The sequence below is a fragment of the Dreissena polymorpha genome, chromosome 12, assembly GCF_020536995.1.
Source record: "Dreissena polymorpha isolate Duluth1 chromosome 12, UMN_Dpol_1.0, whole genome shotgun sequence".
NCBI lineage: Eukaryota > Metazoa > Mollusca > Bivalvia > Myida > Dreissenidae > Dreissena > Dreissena polymorpha.
The window spans coordinates 13,227,274-13,246,941 of record NC_068366.1 but is presented as its reverse complement, the minus strand read 5'-3'; the positions used below and the strand labels follow the sequence as shown (position 1 = coordinate 13,246,941).

The following is a 19,668-nucleotide window of genomic DNA, read 5'->3' as shown; positions in this document are numbered from 1 at the left end:
ACTTATATGTAAATTATTAGTTCTTGGCAAATCTAAAGGTTCGACGCGCCATTCAACCGGTTAAAACTCCCAATTATGTACAAAGAGCGTTCCAAGGCTATGGCACAATATTATTATATGTTTGTGTTTTATGTCGTGTCGGTTGTATCGTCATGTATTGTATAGGCACGTTTTAGTTTTCATTAAATAAAAGATTAAGATAAGCGTGGTTTGATAAGAATCGATATCCTGATAATGTTTCTGGAGTTATGTTATTCTTATATATAGATTCACATCAAATACGTGGACAAACAATCTACGACGAACATAAATGTAAATCGTTTGGTAAACGTATAATATTACCTGATATACATTTAAAATCGCTCAATGTAAAGGTAAACGAGTACTTTATCAATATACGTCTTCGATAAAGAGTTGGTTTTAGAGAGTGTCCAATAAACGTGTTCCTTGTTTCAAGGAATGTTTCAAACTACCAACATTAATGCCCTTTATTTAAAATCAACATATAGCTCTTATCTTTTGTAGCTAAACGTTTATTTTCTCACTATTCGGGACCATTTTACAATTTTAAATTGTATTTAAGATATTTTGCTTATGCTAAAAGTATTTTTGGTAAACATTTATAAATTTTAAAGCAATGGTTGAAGTAATTAATTTCATGTCTTGAACGCACACTATTGCCTGTGTTAGAATGAGCCCATAAAAATGATCAGGCAAATTAGATAACTGTTGTTTTTTTTAATTTGTCAAAATTCTGGAACGATTAATGTTAAGAAAGTTGAATCATTTAAGTTATTTGTTATGTGTTTGGTTTACAAGTAACCACATAATAGCTTGTGGCATACGAATTAAATTTTAATTGTTCTTCTATATAAAGTGAAAAATGTGTCATTCTTGATAGCAAGATTTTAACATTTGTAGCGGGCCTATATCCTCGAATACATGTTGTATTTACACATACATTGTATATATTAGTTGTGTCTTCATTTTATTTCCACATTAATATGAGGTAAAAATATAGAAAACAATAAGAATCCAGATTTTAAATTATTATATAAATTATTGTTCTTATCCACGACATTTATGACAGAACGCCGACTATCAGCATTTTATGATCAAAACTGGGATCACCGCGTTGAAACGGTTTAAAACAATTTGAGAGCTAGACGAAATTCACACCTTTCCAAAAACAAACGCGCGTCTTAAACAATTTAAACGAATTGTACCTATGCAGACAAAAATGACACAATGAATACCATGCGAATCGAATATTGCACAATTTAGTGTCTCTGTTTCGTAAGTATCTGACATATATTACAACTAACAGATATGTTTCTAAGCCATCAGTACACAAAGACATATGGTCCATCAATAAAAGGCATTATCATGTTATAAATTTATCTTCATAAATTTGTCCAACAAACAATTTGAAAGAAAAATCGTAAAAAAAAACGTTTTATTTTTATAAAACAATAGTCCTAATGATAACGGCTCTGAATACTTAAATATGACACAATAGAAGATATGTTCGGGGATATATTCCAAGCCATCCACACGGAAAAAACCAACCATTGCATTATGAAACTCTATCAACTATATAAGGAGAGACCATCGTGTTTCCATCCACTTTTTTATAACAGAGCATCGACTACACACATGAAATGAGAAACTACTATTGATACTCTAAAGATAAAGAGAGTGGCATTGATTGTGGATGTCAACGCAGATGACAAGGTCGGCCGTTATAGTCAAACGTCTGATATTTTGAAAAATACTTTCCGTTCGGTATTTCCAGGATATAAATGAATGTGCTAAATTAGAATTTTATGTATAAACCGTGTTAAGCGAATCGATTACCGTTTACTAGTACAGCAAACGTAAAGCGTTGTGTTCTTCAACAGCTAACGATTGTGATACATAATATTCTTCCGATGATATTGTATGAGCAGCGTTTGGCAAGGCGTTGCACTCTATATCTGCATTTATTGAGCAAGCTCATAACTACGAACTTACGAACAATCAGACCTTATTGGGTACGAACCAGCGAATAACCATCTGGGATGCATTGCGCAACCGTTCGGGGTTTCGTTATAAATACCAATTAAAACTCCCGAGTTAAGAGTTCGAATAAAGTTCAGTTCAAATGAATGAAAAATGTTTACATTATTTCAATTACCATCGATCTGGTATGTTTATCAGGTTTATAATAAAGGTAGCAAACAAAGTTATTCGACATTTCTCCATGTTGCGTTCGTTAGGTGTTGTGTGAAACACTCTTTAAATTTTAGATAAGAATGTTTTTTGAAATACTCACATAACTTTGAGTATCAAATGTTTGTTTTTCCTTAATTTGAAAAACTGACTTTTCTTTGAGTATCAAGTGTTACTCTATCTTAAAAGAGTAAGCATACCCCCTTAGTTATTTTAAAGACGTGCCGAATGGTCTGTAATAGATGCAATGGTACTTCACTATTTTCGTACAACTTAATAAACAATAGCAGCTTGTTTTATCGTTTGTGATTTAATAATGCTGCAGATTTTAAAAGCGATGTTTTCATTTTCACATTAAAAGATAACCTATTTGCTTAAAATAATGATACAATTAATGGCGTTATTATATCAAACATGTGGGTATTTAAGTTTAGAAAGGGAAATTAGTTCAAAATGAAGGTGCGTGTTATTTTCCAATCCAAATTTGTTTTGAATCGCGCTTGTAACTTTCGGCCATGAATATTGGACTTGTGTTAATAAAATCAGTATTTGCCGAACTGAAATCACATATGTTCGACTCTATATGGAAACATACATGAAATATTTGGAAAACTGTGTGTGATGTATTTATACTGAAAAGTTCTGAGTTTTGTATCTACAGTAAGTGACGGGGTTTTATAAAAATACCGAGCAAAACTCATAAGTTATGTATTAAAATATAATTAAGGTCAGATACAGGAATCGGTTTTAAGTATTACAATAACCGCACGTCTGGTCTGTGTATCATGTTTATTGTTAGAGTAGCAAAATAACTTAATTAACATTTCCTCCTGTTTTGTGTTATGGGTGGTGTGTGAATAACGCTACAAATTCACGTTGAATAAAATGCGAGGTTTGTTTAGTATAATACCCCGTATCATTGTGTTACGATAACCTTTTCCGGGTGATAGGACAGATGACGGGATGGGTGAACAAAATTCTTTGTTCCGTCTCTTTAGACTAGAATGATATTTCAAGTACTGGCTATACTTTGAGTATCAAAGGTGTAAAAGTCGTAGCCGCCAACTACCATCCCCTTAGTTTTTTTTTAAGAAGTTTCGATTGTTCTGTAATTAAGGCAATTATACTAAAATATTACAGTACACCTCTCTAAAATTAGCAATATGTAACATCGTGTATGACCCAACAATGATGAAGCTTGCTTAAGTTTAATTATACAAATCTTTAATCTCTTTCATTCATGAACCTATTATGAAGATCAGCATACTGTAAGAGTCTTATTTAGTGGTGCATAAATATATTCAGTGCGCACTTTCAAAAACGCACACTTTGTTTAAGAGAATGTTGTTGGACATATATTATTAACAAACCTTTATGTGACATGCGCATTGTCTACAGAAACTGTTTAATTTTGTTTGATTACAGATATTTCTAAAAAAAAAGGTTGATAATTGTATGACCCACTATCTGCAACGCAAGAGCAAAGAGTACCCTTTTTGATCTTCGTATTCAAGGAATGCATTTGTATTTTGTATAAAAAGGATATATATAGAGGGCCAACACTCTTCTTGTTTAATTGTTTTGGGTATTTGCAAAGAATAGCGAACACGTGTACATCAATGTTAGTTTATAAAACCATAAGAATATTCGATTATCTATTATGCAATATATGTAAGGAAGAAAAACAAACTTCATTTTACATTTCCTTTATTTCAGTGCAACATGTATTTGCATTTAACTGTAAGTAAATGCATCAAATACATGTTGATCACGAATATACTCTTCAAAATAATAATGCATACAAACCTACGTTTCAACATTAACTGTTATGACTTTATACATGAGGTGTGATCTTTCTTATAAATATTTTTTGCCAACTAATCGAAACAGCGTCTCGTGAGATTCAGCGGCGCAATTTGTTTCTGATACTTGATAAAAGAACGCACGCGTTTGACACTGTATGATTAAAAAATAGCAGACATTGTCGTGAAAACAAGGACATACTGATCGATTTTGACACATTGTAATTTATTTACAACCATATGCAGGATGAAAGGTTGGCACCTAATTATTCAAATAAAATACCTGAACAGGCTCTATATTGGAAACAAAATATACCAGCGTATTATAAAATCAAAAATTAGCACAATCCCAAATCTGCCACATACCCCCAAAAATGTCCGAAATAATGTGTTCTTTATTAAGACGGTTCAGTCTTTTGTTCATCATTTAAATTGTTTTTTATTAATCTTTGCAGTACATATTACATATACAACATGTTTTGATATGAATCAGCATTCATTTAAAAAAAACATCTCCAAAACCATCGAACAGTAAAACCCTAATCTCAACAGAAAACATAAATACGCCGGTGACATATTTAAACAATGTTTTCGAAATGCAGATCTGGCTAAATACTCCTAAACAATAGAACAAAAGTGCGTTTATGATTGTAGTGGATAACAAATAATAAACACAAACATTAGGTTTGGCGATTAAATACCAACACAACTGTATTGTTCGTAAAAGATATAATTGAAAATGGTTTACGCGCTTTAAACAATATACAATGAATAAAGTTTATATGACTATTTGTTTATGTGTATTGTATCGTCAACGTCGTATGTCACAGGAATGATCACAATGTGCTCCAGTAGTTTACGATACGAAAAAGCACATATTGAACCAGTGAACCAGTGTTGTGTTTTGTTAACCGTTCGTGTTTTTGTTTGTTTTTACTTTTTTGTTGTTGTTTGTTCACTAGGAGATAATGTAAATTAGTCATGTAAAAATATACATTTGTTTCAATGAAATATTGACATTGGTAATAATTTGTATTTTCAGACGTTACATGTCCTGTACCTAACAATAACTCGAATGATTCAATCTGGCAACATACTCAGCCATTCAACTATACAAAGACAACAACTCGTTATGTAGTAAAATGTGAGCCGGGGTATGACGATGGTGAACAAGGATCAAATGGATACCGTAATACTATTGTAGCAACTTGCGATAATGATACATGGACAGTAAATGCCAAATGCAGAGAAATCGGTGAGCTTAACATTTTACAATAATGCTTTAGAAATAAAAAATAAAGAGTTATAGTATCCATATATTAAGACATTGTAACAAATGTGTGAAAATATACAAAGTCTAAAAAAACTCATGATCCACATGAATTACAATTTAAAAGAATGATCAATAAACATCAAAATTAATCGTTATCTTGATGCATATAATCAAATTCTAGGGAACTCCTAAAATGATAATACAATTGGCCATTTAAAAATTTCATAAAAATTGTATCTCGTGTATATATAAAAAACGGGTATGTATTTATCACAATATGAGCATTCAAGTTACTGTATTCACGTTTACACAATTATGATGCACCATAACCACTTTAAACGTTTATTACACGAAAAGCAATATGCAGTGATTCTCGACAAACATGCAATTCATTGTTATTACTGATCATAAAGTATAGTTTCATAAATATATATTTTTTTCAAATTAAACGTTGCTTGTGTAACTGAATTACAGACGAAATATTCAAAATATTGTCGATAATTTATTCGAAATTGCCTTATGTATTCATGTATGCTATCCGCATGTTTGTTGTGGTCAACACTAGAAAAGTTCACGTCATAAGTCGCGCGTGTTTATTTAACATATATATCCATATTAACGTTTGACTTTCAGAATGTGGAAACCCAAACAATTATACAAACTGGCAAAATAGTGTAGCGGCGGAACGCACGCATCCGATAGATTACAATGAAACCACGCATAATTCAAGCGCCATCGTCCAATGTCTGTCAGGTGATGCTGTGTATTCGGATGATGGTCAACGTACTCGTCACAACTTCAACATTGTATGCAAAGAAAACCACAAATGGCAAGCAGACGGAAAATGCGGTATTCTTTCATGTTTTGCTATTGACTGATTATGACCGTTTGTTGCTAGACATAGGTGTATTTTTTATTTTAATTCTTATGTCTAACTAGTGTTCATCATTAATAAAAGTAATACAAAGTAAGCATTGGAAAGTGTTTTTACGTCGATAAATGTCTTTATGTTATTAACAGTGGCAATACATGGCGATTTTTTCAAAATCTATATTATCTTCGAAGGAATCATGGTTTGTTCAGCAATATGTTTTTAAATGATTTACAGAAATGTATTTATAAGGTTATCGGTGAATATTCGTTTATTCAATCTCATCATGTATTATTATAATTAATGGAATCATATCATTTATTCAAAAATATCAATTAGATTATTGTTAAGATTAACGCTATTCAAATTAACATAACAGTTAAATGGGAAGATCGTAAATCTTTCCTCCTTGCTTTGATGATATATTTTTTTTAATTTTCTCCTGTTATCAGTATTACATTAATCTTTATTAATCTACTACACGTATGTGTTTTGTTCATGTTTAAATATATATGTTGTTTAAAATTAGGCAAACACGCCGTTCGTAAGACATCTTTTGAATGATGTTTCGAGCGTCGGGTAGTATATTTGCACGTATGCAGAAGTTTTCTAATCTGATCTAAAAAAAAAAACTAAAACTTACTTAACACTAATCTCAATTCCATCTTTCTGCACAATGCCTCATCGTAAGCCACGCTTGAGCCCTGTTTTTTTGCCACACAATGCTTTGAGCATTCACCATGTTATTGCCAGCACTCGAACACTTTTCTTTCAATGTTATATGACATCAACATTTTTGATTATCTTTATAACTAACAAACATTATTTCAGCCTACATGTATGCGTTATATTTGACGCTTTGTCATATTGTCCCCTATGCGCACACATGCATGGCATTATATAAGTTGCTAAGTATCCTATTCTCAGCAACATTAGGGCGGAAATCTTGTGATGGCGATTTAGTTTTTGTGTGTGGTCTATTTAAGAACAATTTATGTTCAGTACATAGTGGTTTTTTACCATAAATAGTATTATATTTTTACAACGTATTAAAAACACAATTTACTGTCTTCATCGACATAATAAAATGCGCTTTTATCATCGATGATAACGAAATGATGAAATAAATACAGCTGTAAATAACATAATTTACTTTTTAAGGCTGCCGGTGGCTTACAATGAAGAGTAACTGGGATGATATCGGTCCAAACATAGACACTATTAGACAACTTTCAAGCCCAGATATCGCAACCGCTGTATGCAAGATGGGATACAACGCCTATAATCCTCAATACGGAGAAACCTTAGATAACTATAATTTAACATGCGTGAATGGTTCTTGGAAAAATAACTCCGTCTGTCAGGAAATAGGTACATGTTATTTGGCATATTATTTCAAAATGTTGCAACACAATAATAAACATCCTCATTGATGGTCCATAAGCATCTACCATATGATAAATCATTGAACATGACGTGATATGATTACACTTTAGATATTTAATATTTAATGATGCAGAGAGTATCTACATTATTGCTTTATTTAAATACAAGCATTAGATTGTCATATTCCCAAACTCCTTTAAAATGGCAACTTCACAACTACATTCACAACATACAATGCCAAATCTACATACACATGCAACCCTGATTATATAATGATTGGTGGGAACTCTGTCACCTGTCTCGAAACCGGACAATGGAGCAAACTGCTTGTCAACTGTTCTATAATTGGTAGGATTCGTCTGATTTTATAATACAAGCATAACACAATACAGAATCATGTCTGTATATCAGATAAGAAATAAATGCAAAACAACGTCAGCTAAAAACACATTTTTGCAACTTACAAAAACAAAGCGTAGTAAATATAACAAAGCTATAATGGAATACTGAATCACCATCGATATTGTCAGAAGGGATACATGTATTATCTCTACATGTCTTACGTATACCCAATTCCAATACAATAAACGGCAAAAAAATAAACACGGTTGTCCACATTTTTGAATAGTTAAGTTATGCTTGTTTTATGTAAAATTTATAAATAATGTCGTTGTTATAATTTCCATAAAACGTGTATTAAACGACTTACAAATCATCACCACTTTCTTGCGCGATGCTACCGTAGGTAATTGTTGACCAAATACTGGCTTTATTTATTCGCATGAGTTTTTTGGTCACTACCCCAGTTGTTTCTTTGGACTGCTTTTAGGGGGTTAAGGTATTGTTGGCACCGAACAAATAATTTCAGTGTGTGATCTTCCATTTTAAATTTGTGTCGCAGGTCATCGCAAGGAACGCAATACAATTGAAGAAACGGGAGTGCAATATTGCATAGCGTTAGTTGTGGGAAGTCGTTATTATTTTTGATTTACCCACCAACACGGATGAATAAAGAATTGCTTGGGTTTTTGTGGGATTTATTAAGAACCCAAAATCGCTGCTCCAGCTTTCTATGACTGTTAAATTATTTATAATGGCTAATTTGTCGATGTTGTAGTGGTCCGTATTGCGCTATCGTCGACGAAACGTAAAAGTTCGATACGGTCGGTGACATTTTTAGAGTTTTGTTCATTTAAGAATGATTCTTGAGTGTCCATTGCTATGGAGAATATTATTGGTGATAATACACAACCATGGGGGCAACCGTTAACGTTTTCTAGTCTTGTGATTTTGTGATTTTGATTATGTGCCATGCAGCAAATTTAACTGTTCGCGTTTTTAGGAAAGCTGCAAGCCAATTAAGCATAGTATTCCCACTATTTCTAAGTGATAAAAGTTTTTTTTTCCATAATTCATCAAAAGAGGCATTTAGATCTTAAAATATGATTGTGCTATTTTAATGTCGGCTTCTAGGCGGACTATATTGTCTTCACAGAAACACGTTTGACCTACAACCCGTTCGGAATTTGGAGGTTTCGTTTTGTTTTTCTAGATATGCCCATATTCGCAATTTAATTATGTTTTGCATTAGTTTCGTTAAAGTGGATATTAATGAGGTTTATAGGAAGCTGGAGAGTCTTTAGGCTTTTTAGCTTTTATATTCGGTCTAATTGTGGCCTCGTGCCATTCGTCGGGACGAGTGCCCCCATCCTATGCATTATAAATCAATGCAGTTAATTCTTGTTTCGCGGAGACCGGAAATTGTTTGTGAATTTATAATGAATCTTATCGTCACCGCGCGCGCCATTTAAGTATGGAGAGCCGAGCTCAAACAAACAAAAAGGGACATTATATTTATCAGATTTAATTTGGGTATCAGTTTTTAGCCAATTTAAAAATCCATTTTTAATTCTTAATTTCTTTGTGATAAAATCTCTGGAGTAGCCTTCGTCACTGTTCACCTTTTGGTAGTGATGGACAAGCGCCGATGCTTTATCTTAGTTATTGATAAGGATGTTATTGTCTGCACGGAGAATAGGTGTTATAGTTGAAGGTCTACCTTGCTTTCTGTTTGCATAGTCCAGTAACTCTTTCCTTCTCGTTTTGTACATAAGATTATTACATAATTCATTCCAACTATTTATATCGGCTTTTTTAAATTCTTGTTCGACTCTACTGCGGTACACTGCGTTTTTTCCCGGTTTTAATTCGAAATGGGGATAGCGCTGTGTTAATTTTGTCTCTATCAGATTGGAATTGGGAATTGATGTCAGTTTTATCAGAATGAGATTGGATTTCGTTAACACATTGCGTTTTAAAGTTGATCCATTTTTCTGGCTTGGCCTTGTGAATTTTCTATTTGCGATATACGGACGGATAGGTATTTTCTATTTTTAGCTTATTATTTACTATGATTCGAAGAGTGTCAATTCCAATCGAATTGACTAAGACTATTTACGGCGCTTATAGTTTGGAGGTGAGCTGATAGGTTAGCATAGCAAAATCGGTCCATCATTTTGATGTTCACGTTCAGCCAGTTGCTTCGTTGACGAAGGTTTTGTTATTAAGGAATTCAATAAGATTTTCGGCATTTCCGTCGTATCGCGGGTAACCCTCGTGGTTCCAATAGGAGTGTTTTAAATCGAGGTCCCCAAAAATAATGTTATTATTTATAAAGTGTATTTTATTAAATATTTAAGAATAGTATTTAGCTGTTTTATCCACGGTTTTTGCATTAACGCATCAAATACGATAAGATTAGTTGTTATACGTGTATACGGTGATGGCGCGATGGTGATCGTAAATATATATTTGACCTTTTAATTTGAGTTTTACCCTGAGGAACTTTATATATATTAACATAACGCATATGTATTGTGTCTTCTATAAGTTTGAAGCAGTAATCAATCATTAATCTGTATTTGCAGATTGTCATAGTCCACAAGTCCTGCAAAATGGCCACTATATCATTTCAAAGACAACCTACAATTCTACTGCGACATACGCGTGTAATTCAGGTTATGAAATACACGGAAAGATTTCCGTTACGTGCCTCAAAATTGGGAAATGGGAAATGCTCGAGGCAAACTGCATACTCAAAGGTGAGATAAAAAAAATATCTTGAAACGAACAATAATCTTGAATTTTAGTGACCGGCAAGACAAATAAAAATTAAGAGGTTAAATGACTTAGGCCTATGCAAAACTGGGTGTCTAAATTAGATACTTTACTGTAATATATGAACCACCCAAGACATCACCGAAACTTATTTCACATTTTGTGTTGTCTCCGTGTATTTTGTTTGTAAACGTGAAACGTTGAGTATACTATATAAAGCAAACGGAATTGAAAGAGCACTCGTGAAACTGTGTACTGTTATGTAAAAAAATAAGAATATTTGGGGGCTTTAGGAATCATAACAAAGGATGAGATCCTTGATGCATATAACATATCATTGTGTCAACAATATTTTTCAGTAAATATCAAATTTTAGCATATACTTGCGTTGATTTTAAATCTTCATTAAGTATGTTCTTTCACGTCAATACATGCTTTATATATCTGAGACAGATTGTGGAACTCCACCAGCGCTGACAAATGGTGATCGCACATTTCATAAAACCACCGTCAATTCCACAGTAGAGTATACGTGTAACCCAGGATATAACGCACATGGAGTTAGTAACATTATTTGCCCTGAAACAGGATCCTGGAGTAAACTGGAAATAGAATGCATATTAAAAGGTAAGATCTCTCTATCATGATGATAACGTTTACGCGTCCACCTTTTGCCAAGCTAAATACACAATAATTATTATTATGTTAACGTTTATGCATTGGTAAAAGCAAAGACCAGCTAAACAAAAATATTAACAGATTGCAATAGTCCACCAGTCCTGCAATATGGCCAAAGTATGGTTTCAAAGACAACCTTCAATTCCATTGTCACATACACGTGTAAAGACGGCTATGAATTACACGGAATGAATTCTATCACGTGCCTCGAAAATGGGAAATGGGAAATACTTGAGGCGAACTGCACAATTAAGGGTGAGCAAATACTATTAAACTTCTTTTAATAAAAATAAATCTCGCATTTTCGTGGAGAACGCTTATAATATAACATTCAGAAGCTCGTTGTATTACGCTTAGGCATGTGGAACTTGATTGAAAGAGATACTATTCCGTAATGTATGAAACACCAGTGACATCATTTAGGTTTTTCTTCTATTTTAATCTTCATGGTTTATCTTTGATGCGATTGAAACGTTGCGTTTACAACCAAGTGACAATACGCGTGTACAAAATACATAAAACGGAATTAAACAAGCACTCATGAAACAAGTGTGCTATTATAGAGCAAATAAGACAATTGTGGTATTTTTAAGGAATCATGAAAACGGATCTTGCTCTTGAAGCATATCATATATAATTGGAGAGTAAATGGAACACACATTGCATGTAAATGGATAAAGTCAAACTAGAAATAATAATGGAATTTACACGTCCACCTCTGTTCTAGCTTAATATTGCAATTATGTTAGCGTGTGTGTATTGGTAGAAGCAATTACAAGCTTATAATCCGTATTTACAGATTGCAAAAGTCCACCAGTCCTGCTAAATGGCCACCATATCGTGTCAAAGACAACCTTCAATTCCACTGTCACATACACATGTGATGTCGGTTTTGTAATACACGGAAAGAATTCCACAACGTGCCTCAAAAATGGGAAATGGGAAATACTCGAGGCGAATTGCACAATCAAGGGTGAGAGAATTCTATTAACATTATGTGACCAACAATAGAAAATAACATTCAGAGGCTCATTTTGATAGACTTAAGCCTGAGCAACTCTTGATGTTTGAAATAGATTTAAGATTCTTTTTATTAGTGCGTGGATACCACAAGTTTTCAGCGCTCTGTATATTACATTTTATACGTCACTCCTTTAAATATTGTTTCATTTGAAAGTGGTCATATATTACAAGCATAACACACTGCAGATGTAAATTGTTCGGGTGAGAAATGAATGTGAACAAACGTCGTTCTAACTACGCACCAAATGTTAAGACCTATCTCAGAGAATTACTTCAACTGTTCCCAAACAAATTAATTTATATAATTTCAAATATGTAAGGATGCTCATGACAATATGTGCTTGCCTAATAATAACACATTCCTAAAAATATGCCCTTGCCCATAGCAGACATAGCGGTAGTCGGATATCACTACTTATACAATCTCTTTAAATATATTTAATTTATTGGTAATATATCAAATTTAAATAATACCTTTACGATGTATTTATTCCGAAATATATGTTTACTGTGTATACATCTTAAACTTGTTAAGTCTAACAACATTCTCACACTTAATGCGAACAAAGCGTTTAAAATATTACCACAGTTACTCATAATAATATTAAAAAAACACGAAGACTAGATATTATTCTGGTCATCAAATGTTTATTGATTAAATTGGCTTATAACATACTTAATATGAATTGAACGCAAATGAAAAGGATTGATAAATCCTGGGCGGTTTTTATCTAGAATGCACTCGCAACAAACTGCACTATAAAAGGTAAGGTGTATTTAAAAACGTGTTTTAAATACGACCAATGAGAGTCATTCTTCGGACATTTGTAGTCATCCTATATATTTTTACTTTCAGCATTAAATATATATTTAATTTGTTAATGAGCTAACTAATTATCCGGCTTTATATCCAGATTGTCACAGTCCACCAATCTTGGACAATGGCCACACTACCGTCGCAAGGACAACATACAATTCCACTGCAATATATGCTTGCTATTTTGGTTATGATATAAAAGGACCGAACTCCATAACATGCCTTGAGACCGGAGCCTGGGATAAACTCGAGGCGAACTGCACCATCAAGGGTAAGATTATGAAATAGCACACTCTGTAGTGGGCCTTCAATAATTTACTGACCGTTAATTCGGCATTAAATCTTAAAATGTGCCTGCAAGCTGTTTGAATCTGATGACATTTATTTGTTAACGAACAAAGTTAAATTCTGTGTCAGTTCAATGCGTGGAATCGGAAGTAAGCTGTTGTATGTCATGTATTATTTCGCACATTGTTTATAACTCAGAAAAAAGCGGTATAGAGTGATCACTATGTTGACCAGAGAATGTCGGTCGGGTTGTCGGTCCGTAGGCCTATAAGCATAAAATGATAAACATTTGTTAAGTGAATTACTTCCACATTTCCCACAAAGGCTAAACTTCATATATGTCATTACAAAATTGAACAAATGGTCCATACGTCCTGAGTTATTTGTCATTTTATCAGAGCATATAGCGACAGTGGGACATCAGTCACTTTTAAAACGATCTCTTGTCATAAATATTATTTTAATTACTTGGTAATACGTAAAAAATAATACATAAGCGATATATTTATCTCGGCAGATACATGTTGTTTACATCTTCAACTACTTACGACTAACGACAAAATACATATTGTTTTAAATAATAGCCATCCATATATATACCTAATTATAATAATATAATAAACCCGTAGGCATATATAAATGTATGGGGTTATTATCAAATTGGTTGTTTCTTTAATTTAACTGCCTCATTGCTTGTATGTTATTGTTCGACGATCTTAATATTAATCCGGCTACCTTTGCAGAATGTTTAGAAAATTGATCCATATTAGTAATATTTTTGCCTGTTCACGTGTCGATTTGCGCATTAACTTTGTCTATAAATCTCAATGTCTTCGTGTTCTTAGAATCATTCCATTGTTGTTCCAGACTGTCAATACCCACCAGTCCTGCAGAATGGCTTCCTAGATGCAACGACCACGACGTATAATTCTTCTGCTATATACTCGTGCAACCCAGGTTATATAATGTTTGGTGAGAACTTCACCACGTGCCTCGACACTGGGAACTGGAGCAAACTGCTTGCCAACTGCACCATAAAGGGTGAGATTGTTGAGTTAATACTGTACAAAATCCACACTAGTGCTTTTATTTTTTAAGATGTTTAATAAGTGTATAAGTTTGAATGATATATTAAACGTGTATCAACATGTATACCCTTCGTCTTGAAGCTTTCTTTATCCTATTCATGGCATGTATGAAATACCTTGGATAGATTGTGGAACTCCACCATCGCTGACGAATGGTGATCGCACATTTCATAACACAACTGTCAACTCTACCGCAGAGTATACTTGTAACCCAGGATATTACATAAATGGAATGAGCACCATCAGTTGCCGTGATACAGGAATCTGGGATGCACTCGCGGCAAACTGCACTATAAAAAGTAAGATGTATTTAAAAAAATCGTTTGTGTTAAAAGTATTATTCAGAGCAGTTACTGAGATATGTGTCGTCATGTTTGAATTCCGTTACAAAATACATCCATTTTATGATCGCACTATTAATGCCAACCTAAATCCAGATTGCCATAGCCCACCAGACCTGCGCAATGGCTACTCAACCGTCTCAACGACAACCTACAATTCCACTGCCATATACACGTGCTCGTCTGGTTATGACATGCACGGACCTAACTCCATAAGATGCCTTGCAACTGGAGACTGGGATAAACTTCAGGCGAAGTGCAACATCAAGGGTTAGATATCTTTTTTTTTTTAAACTGCTCAGATCGTATCGTAGTCCGTTATGGGCGAACTGGCATTTTATTGACAAAATATTCAACATAAACTCTTGAAATGGGCCGACTAGCTGTTGTGTAAAGCTGTATTTTATGTGTTGACACATATAATAAAAGTCGACGTCAGTACTATGCGTTAAATTCCAAAGTAGTATGTTGTTTGTCATATACCTTTTCGCTTAATTGTATACTTCGGTAAGAACGGTGTATAAGTAATCATGTGCCGGTCGGGGGTTGTCGGTCGGTGTGTCGGGCAGTCGGCCTATCAGCAAAAAAATTTACCAGTTTGTTCAGCGACTTACTTCCACATTTCGCTAACAAATTGAAACCTTCTTTATATAAGTGCAAAATTGTACGGGTTTTAATGACACTTTGTGCTTGCCCAATAATCGGCAAAATCATGATTTATATGTCATTTATCATAGAAGACATCAGTCACTTTTAATACGATATCATGTCACATATGTTATTGTAATTAAATGTTGTACAATCAATAGTTAAATAATATATTAACGGTGTATTTTGGAAGCTATACTTTTGTTACATCTCACACTACTTAATACTAACAACATTTCCAAACCTTGGAAAAACATACCGTTTAAATAATAACTACTTATATCAACAGTTACTCATACAATATAAGAGAAAATAAAACCACATATAGTTTTGTATTCTTAACATCTAATTGTTTATTAAATGCAAGTGCCCATTTACATATATTTTAATTTTTTTACGATCTAACTAAAAATAAGGACCCATTTCCGATAGTTTATAAAATACATACGGTCAGCCATGGCAGTTATGGTTATATTTTCCTGGACCTTTGTCGTTTTTCGCAAGTAACTGTGTCTATAAATATGTATGTTTCTATGATTTTACAATCATCAATTGTTATTCCAGACTGTCAAAACCCACCAGTGCTACAGAATGGCTTCCACAACGCAACATCCACAAGGTACAATTCCACTGCCATATACTCGTGCAATCCAGGTTATAGATTGTTTGGTGGGAACTCAATCACGTGCCTCGACACTGGGAACTGGAGCAAACTGCTTGTCAAATGCACCATAAAGGGTAAGATTCTTGAATAAGTACAGTAAAGGCTACAGAAACAACGTGTGTGGCTTGATATTAAGAGAAAAGCATACTCTACTGTGTCACATAATGCATTTTATTGACAGAGAAAATTGTGCACAAAATCCACACTCATGTATTTATTTTTAAATATGTTTTTGTTATGTTTGTGTATGTACCAACTTCACTACGACTTTATCAAATTCTTAGAATCACTCTACTTTTTTACCAGACTGTCAGAACCCACCAGTTCTGCAGAATGGCTTCCACAACGCAACATCCACAACGTACAATTCCAATGCCATATACACGTGCAATCCAGGTTATAGATTGTTTGGTGAGAGCTCCATCACGTGCCTCGACACTGGGAACTGGAGCAAACTGCTCGTCAACTGTGTCATAATGGGTAAGATTCTTAAATAAATACAGCACAATATCAACACTAATGCCTTTACTTTGTTTTTATGTTTTAAGGGTATTCTAAACGAAAAGTGTGGGTGTTTTATTTGAATGGTATGTTTATTGTATAATCGTTTCCAAATTCCAAATCGATGTCCTTTAACTGAAATCTTTCTCAATCTTATTCGTTGCATGTTTGGTTAATCTGAGACAGATTGTGGAACGCCAGCCATGCTGGCTAATGGTGATCGAACATATCTTAACACAACCGTCAACTCCACCACAGAGTATATCTGTAACACAGGATATGACTTGATTGGAAAAGGCAATATCAATTGCAATGAAACAGGAACCTGGAGTATATTGGAGGCAAACTGCACCTTGATAGGTGAAACATACATTTATATAATATATTTATGTCGCTATTAATTGCATTCAGAAACGATTATGCAGTCATTCAATAATTTAATCAAACATCGGCATTGTTTTGATCTACCAACTAATCCCGCTTTATTTCCAGATTGCAATAGTCCTCCAGTCCTCACAAATGGCTTTGCCACCGTTTCAACGACAACTTATAATTCCATTGCCATATACACATGCTCTTCTGGTTATGATTTGCACGGACCATACTCCATAGCATGCCTTGCGACTGGAGACTGGGATAAACTCGATGCGAAGTGCACCATCAAGGGTAAGATCAATACAGAAAATGTAATTATTAAGGACACGAACCAACAACACTGGGCCTCTTCGCACATAACACAACCTGAACAATATTGTTAAATGTACATGCTACCTACACGAGAATGAGGTCTGTCGAATGTAACAGGACTGAACAAAGGTCGATTGTAACATATTTTGTTGTCTTCAACGGTGATTAGTTTCGCTTGTTTTTATGCCGTTTAGGGCACACTAATAAGTCAAAAAGTATACTTATTAATTAATTGCAGTTCCTTAATTTAAAATTCGGAAAATGGCTACAAGTATATGATATCTTAATCAGTGTCATCAGTGTTATTGATAAGTGATAAATTAAATGACCTGTTTTGCATTTCAAATCTAGTTAAATATATGAACATCATCAGTAATTATTCGATTCTAGCTTATATTTCCATTTTAAACGATCAATTGTAATCTTTATTGCGAGAACATTACGACACATTCATAACATTGTCGTTATATTAAAAGGATTATTTGCAAATCACTCGAAAAAACACTGCGTTAGGTGGTTCGGGCTGGGTTTTTTATCTATGTATTACTCATTCAATTGTATATATATTGTGCGGTAAAATTACACTATATCATAAAGTTGCTGATACATCGAATCTTGTGTTGGTACAGAATTATGAAAACAATGGTAAATGTAAATGGCTTAATTATCTTGTTGCTAGATTAATGCAGTTTTTTTAAAACACTTTTTAGATACTCGAAACGGTATTTAGTTTATGTGTATGTGAATTTATTTCTAAGCGTGAATTTGTTAATCATAGATCTTTCGAACTTCGAAACTTACCTAAATTTGTTCAAATGTTGCTTATTATATATCTATGCGTTGTATAATGTCCTTACCTGAGCTGCGGTTACTTTCCGAATCAAGGAGCATGGGTTCTCTAATCTTGACGTGACCGTTAAAATCGCATTTTAATATAATTAATCGCAAATACATTTGAAAAGCATACCTTTGCTTTTACATTGGGTAATTATGAATACACAATAAATATGTACGCAGTTAATCCCGAAGTAAAAATTGCTTTATATCTGTCAAAGCAATGTTTACCTAATTACATGTGTTTCTGATACAGATTGTGGAACTCCACCCCTGCTAACAAATGGCGCTGGTACATTCATTAACACGACCGTCAACAACACTGCCATGTATACATGTAACCCAGGGTATGACTTTGTTGGAATGAGAAACATTCGTTGCCTTGAAAATGGAACCTGGAGAGCACTCGAGGCTCAGTGTACTAATAAAGGTCAGGTTTATTTTAAACACATTAAATTATATAAAAAAAATCCATTATTATATATGGAGCCGCATTGTCTATTTCTTCAACATTAATTCTTAAATAACATAACACTTTACATTTAAACTTTTTATATTAAAAACTGGTCAACGTATTCTTAAAACTATGGAAAACTCAGAGATAACAAAAACATTTCTACGTTAAGACAACAAACGACACTACTTCTCGATCGTTTCAAAACTCGCTATAAAACAATCGGTGATCAATTCAATGAACCAAAAACGTTTACATGTGTTATGAACTATGTTTTAAGTTAATCAATACATTCAGGGCAGCGCTTGCTTTACTTTGCCTTTGCATTTGTTTCTACGTTCTAGTAACTGTCGCAATAAATATCCATTTGTCTGGATTCTTACAATCATTCCACTGTTGTATCAGACTGTCAAAACCCGCCAGTTCTACACAATGGCTTCCACAACGCAACATCAACAAAGTACAATTCCACTGTCATATACTCGTGCAATCCTGGTTATATCATGTTTGGTGAGAACTCCATCACGTGCCTCGACACTGGTAACTGGAGCGAACTGCTTGTGAACTGCACGATAAAGGGTAAGATTCATTAATAAGTACAGTAAAGCTTACAAATACAGCTTCTGAGGCTTATTAGCATACTCCGTTGTGTCACATAATGCATTTTATGGACCGAAGACAGAGTAAATAGTGTTCAAAATCCAAACTAATGTTTTTATTTTGAAATATGTTTTGTTAAGTTTATGTATGTACCAATTTTACTACGACTTAACCGAATTGTTAGAATCACTCCACTTTTTTACCAGACTGTCAAAACCCACCATTACTGCAGGATGGCTTCCACGCCGCCACAACAACAACGTACAATTCCACCGTCATTTACTCATGCAATCCAGGTTATATAATGTTTGGTGAGAGCTCCATCACGTGCCTCGACACTGGGAACTGGAGCAAACTGCTTGTCAACTGTACCATAAAGGGTAAG

General features: G+C 33.8%; 1 protein-coding gene across 3 annotated transcripts in view; it reads left to right on the top strand.

Moving 5' to 3' along the window:
* LOC127852280 (sushi, von Willebrand factor type A, EGF and pentraxin domain-containing protein 1-like) overlaps positions 1–19,668 on the top strand; it is a 43,403-nt gene that overhangs the window by 2,916 nt on the left and 20,819 nt on the right. For 2 of the 3 annotated variants that reach the window (XM_052386177.1, XM_052386176.1), the window contains exons 3-20: positions 5,056–5,268; positions 5,920–6,135; positions 7,319–7,528; positions 10,471–10,644; positions 11,114–11,287; positions 11,420–11,593; positions 12,138–12,311; positions 13,276–13,449; positions 14,334–14,507; positions 14,680–14,853; positions 14,992–15,165; positions 16,108–16,281; positions 16,514–16,687; positions 16,895–17,068; positions 17,201–17,374; positions 18,486–18,659; positions 19,089–19,262; positions 19,490–19,663. In XM_052386177.1, coding sequence (XP_052242137.1) covers positions 5,056–5,268; positions 5,920–6,135; positions 7,319–7,528; positions 10,471–10,644; positions 11,114–11,287; positions 11,420–11,593; positions 12,138–12,311; positions 13,276–13,449; positions 14,334–14,507; positions 14,680–14,853; positions 14,992–15,165; positions 16,108–16,281; positions 16,514–16,687; positions 16,895–17,068; positions 17,201–17,374; positions 18,486–18,659; positions 19,089–19,262; positions 19,490–19,663 — 3,249 coding nt within the window. The remainder of the gene's footprint in view (positions 1–5,055; positions 5,269–5,919; positions 6,136–7,318; positions 7,529–10,470; positions 10,645–11,113; positions 11,288–11,419; positions 11,594–12,137; positions 12,312–13,275; positions 13,450–14,333; positions 14,508–14,679; positions 14,854–14,991; positions 15,166–16,107; positions 16,282–16,513; positions 16,688–16,894; positions 17,069–17,200; positions 17,375–18,485; positions 18,660–19,088; positions 19,263–19,489; positions 19,664–19,668) is intronic. The other variant, XM_052386178.1, reaches the window with a different exon arrangement.